Source organism: Tupaia chinensis, unplaced genomic scaffold (assembly GCF_000334495.1).
Source record: "Tupaia chinensis unplaced genomic scaffold, TupChi_1.0 Scaffold139733_1, whole genome shotgun sequence".
In the NCBI taxonomy this organism is placed as follows: Eukaryota; Metazoa; Chordata; class Mammalia; order Scandentia; family Tupaiidae; genus Tupaia; species Tupaia belangeri.
In genome coordinates, this window is record NW_006199613.1 from 626,541 (window position 1) to 630,612 (window position 4,072).

General features: G+C 62.5%; 1 protein-coding gene across 8 annotated transcripts in view; it reads right to left on the reverse strand.

Moving 5' to 3' along the window:
* The window catches only part of CD44 (CD44 molecule (IN blood group)), a 73,387-nt gene that overhangs the window by 6,649 nt on the left and 62,666 nt on the right, over positions 1-4,072 (reverse strand). For 4 of the 8 annotated variants that reach the window (XM_006162092.3, XM_006162094.3, XM_006162093.3 and 1 more), the window contains 2 exons: positions 3,370-3,570; positions 941-1,006 (listed from right to left, as the gene is read on the reverse strand). In XM_006162092.3, coding sequence (XP_006162154.1) covers positions 941-1,006; positions 3,370-3,570 — 267 coding nt within the window. The remainder of the gene's footprint in view (positions 1-940; positions 1,007-3,369; positions 3,571-4,072) is intronic. The other 4 variants (XM_014593086.2, XM_014593087.2, XM_027765759.1 and 1 more) reach the window with 1 other exon arrangement.

The following is a 4,072-nucleotide window of genomic DNA, read 5'->3' on the forward strand; positions in this document are numbered from 1 at the left end:
GCTTGGGCGGTAAACGTGTGGGTAAGGAAACCCTGCGGCAGCTCCGGAGCCCGGCACGAGGACAGTCATCTACACGGAGTAGCCGGGCTGCGTGGGGTCAGCTGACCATGGCGCCCAGGGACGCCCCACGAGGAATAAGTGGCAGAACATTCTAGACTCTGGCACTGGAGGCCACAAGGACACCTGTTGCATGCCAGACTTGAGCAGCCGGCGTGGCGTCCCCAGGGTGCGTCATAGCAGTCAAGGTCATGAGGAAGAGCTTCCTCCAGACCTGCTGCGGGAGGCAGCTGACCCCAGACTTGACACCAGGACACATTATTCCCTGGCCCTGGGCTCCCAGTCTCTCCGAGCCGGGTTCCCACCTTAATAGGCAGGTGGTAGCCACGGTCTGGCTCCCTCCGCAAGGTGACATGTACAGACGGGGTCGTGGCCATGTGCTATCCTGGACAACAGAATGGCCACTTCACGACTCCAGCCTGCCACGGGGAACCTTGCGCACACGCCCCTGGGCTCAGCACAGGCTGGCGGTGTGCACTGTGTTCAATCCACACCACGCGCGGCAGTGCGGAGCGCACCGTTCCTGCTTAGAACACGGTGTCTGTGAGCTGGTGTGCTGTGCGTGATGAGACCGCACCGGGCCACTTGTCCCCCACACCCTGCTCTCAAGCCTCGGTCAGGGACCTTGCCTGAATCGTCCTGACCCTTTCGGCGGAAGGCTTCCCTCCAGAGCAGCGGCCCTCCACGCGCTGCTGCCCTGCCCCAGCAGGGGGCACCACTCGGGAACTAGCAGCACCAGGACATGGCTCCTCACCGCCAGACTGGACACTGGCGGGGCAGCCAGCAGGCACTGCAGCAGCCTTGGGTTTGGGGGACAGCGGCCCGTGCTCACATGCCGTCGGCAGACTCGGAGAGGGCGGGCAGGACCACGACTGTAACTTACCGGCAGCTTCAGCTCCGTGAGTGGTGTGGTCACCCCTGCTGGGGTCCGCGGACGCGTCTCCGTGCCCTGTAGAGCCATCAGGAAGGTCAGGAACGGCATCCCCACTCGCTCCCACCCGCTCTCCTGACATGGGGTGGCCACAGAGCCCCACACGCTCAGCCTGTCCAAGGTCACCGCGATGACCTCGGGCCAGGCTTCAGCCAGAGTTAGGTGGCCGGGTGCATAGGGACCGCCATGGCAGAGGCGGGGTGGTGGAGGTCCACGGATGTGGCTAGGTGTCCGGACAGCGCCTCCTTGGCTGAGGGTGGGGCCGGGCACCTGCGTGTGCATGAGGCCTCGGGAAACGGGCAGCCCTGCAGCTCGGGGCACAGGCGCTCGGGAGCCACAGAGAGCCACAGAGAACGGCCACTGCTTCTTCAGAGGAAAGGGCGTCTGTGAAGAAGCGGGCGCACTTATGCGGACAGCTGGCGTGTATGTGGTGTGCACCTGGGTGCTACAAGGGGTTCCCAGTAACATTTTCCAAAATCGACGTCTATTTTCAACCCCAATGTTAACATGACTGTGTCTTCCCCCAGCGTTTGCCACGAGGCCTAGACTGAGACCGCCTGGGAACCGCTAAATCTAAGCACACAGGTGGTCTGGGACCCGCGAGGGGAACGGCCTTCTCCAGACGTGTGCTGGCATCATCAGGAGACGCCAGGGGACAATGGCTTCCTGAACGGCCACCGTCACCCGTGGTGAGGGCAACTACACGCGTGTCCTGCTGGGGCGGCAGAGGGGACACGCAGGCCTGCTACGTGATTGGGGGAGACCGCCTACATGGTTAGAAGTCTGGGGACAGTACTGTGAGTGTCACAGCGCTGTCATCACAGCCAAAATCGCATCTCCGTCCCAACCCAGCACCGTCAGCGACACCACACGTCAGGACACAGCCCGATGTCTTAGTTCTTCGCTGAACGCGAAGACCGAGAAGCACACAGGCAGGGAAGGAGCCAAGGATGGTGCCGTGGGCACCTCGGCTGAGGGTGGGCTCCCTTGCTGACACCTCACCACGGAGAGCCGTGGGGTGTCCCAGTCCCACTGAGGACGGAGAGGAAACCAGCGTGTGTGAAACCAGCTTGTAGAACACGCCGTACGAGCAGTTAGGCTAGGCCGGCCTTCTAAGATACGGTAACTACTAGCCTCTCCATTTCAACTTTAAATATAGTTGCGCACCTGGCTTTATTATGCCGAGAGAACTGGGGCCACGCTCTGGCTCACCTTCTCCAAAGAACAGTGATGGATACTTGGGATTCCCGGGGAGAGGAGAACAGGCCGGAGGGAGGCCTGACGGTGCAGGCTGAGCCCTGCCAGCTCGCTGCGGTCAGTCTCCCCAACTGCCCTCCTGGGGGCCAGGGAAGGGCTGCCTGCAGGGGGCGCAGACGAGCAGCCCTCTGGCTTTCTGCCCACACTGGCCAGAGTGCCACGAGGGTCGTCTGCCTGCACAGCGGGCTCTCCCAGGAGGGCTTCTCTACTGCTGCTCTTCATTTACGTGGGAGGGAGGGAGGGGACGCCCGGCTACACAAAGGACGTTTGGAATCACGGTCTCTAGTGCCCAGTGACCGGCCGAATGGAGCAGCCCAGGAAAACAGGCCTAGGAGGAGAGGACCCGCTTTCGGCTCTTGGTCAGAGAGGGCATTTTCCAGTTCCCCTCCTTCAGTTTTAGTTTCCTAATGCAAACGAAGAGACAGAGGGAAAAGTAGAGAGGACCATGTACTGAGGCGGACAGCCTCGTGGGCAGCCGTGTCCCACGGGGCCGAGCCGTGCTTCAGCCACTGCTGAGACGTGGCCCCTCGCTGACGGCAGACCGATCGCTGACTGGTGAGAGCACACCGGAAGGCGTTATGCAGCCCGTCCCCGAAGTAGGACTAACCCAGCCGTGCCCAGTGAGACAGCAGGCTCAGGGCGAAGGCAGGGACGGCGGCAGTCCTCAGGAAGAGTGGGGCGTGTGCGCCAGAGAGCAGGGCGCGTGGGCAGAGCTTCTGCACGGAAGGGGACGTGTCCCTGGACCCCGCTGGCACGGCCATGTCGCAGCGCCCGCAGTCACGGGTCAGGTGTGATCGTACTGAATAGCCGCGCACAGCAGTGGAAGAAACGATTCGCTACCATTCAGCTCCCGTGACCCGAAAGACGCAGTGTCCTGTGACCCAGCTGGGCACACCCCAAGGTGAGGAAGACAAGGAGACCCCACGGTGACAGCCAGGTCTGGGACGTGGGTGGTGCCGGCCGTGTGCAGCGTGTCTGCACCAGTCCATGTCGCCGGGCCCTGGACTGACGGCCAGTGCTGGACGCACCTGCCCCACGGGGCCTGCGCAGGGGAAGACCCCTATGACAGGTGGACGCCTGCTTCTCTGTGGAGAGAGCGAGCCAACACCGAATGGCCACATTACCTGGGAAGCGATGGACGTTGGAGTCGGAATGTCCGAGAGTCACTTCTGTGACTGCGGGGGGCTCTGTCTGAGCAGAGGGCCCTGGGGGGAGGAAACTGCTTCCTTTTGTGGTTGGGTGAGAGGGACCATGACCTTCCAGGGAAGACGTCGAGTCCTCAGGGGGGCTCTCACTTCTTCTTCCACCTCTGCCATCACTGCGATCTGCGTGGAGGTGGGATCGCTGCTAACCGCGCCGGCAGCCCTATGCCCTCCACGCGCCACGGAAGCTTCCCGCCTGCTGTCAAACCAAGGAGGTGTCCGCCACTCTGGGGACCAGACCCCGCCTGGACGTCACTCAGCAAGAGCTCTGGGTGAACCAAACCCAGGAGAGACGTTTGTCACAGCAGCTTCCTGCTTAGGGACCGAGGCCCGCTCCGGCCGACAGTCGTGCACGGTCTCAGTAGGACCCACCTTTGAAGAGGTGGCGAACACACCGCTGGGCACACCCTGGGAAGGGGCCACCTGCGGCTAGGTAGCAAGCGCGGCTCTCAGAGACCGGAGGCTTCTAATTGAACTACTTTTCCTTTGCCAGAGGAAAAGGTGCTTTTAGTCACCAGAGCCACAGAGCGTGACCCGGGTACAGACCGCAAACAGTACCAGCACACGGACTCCAGAGGGTGACAGGAGGGGTCGCTGCAGTGACGAGTCGCGGCACCTGCTTCTA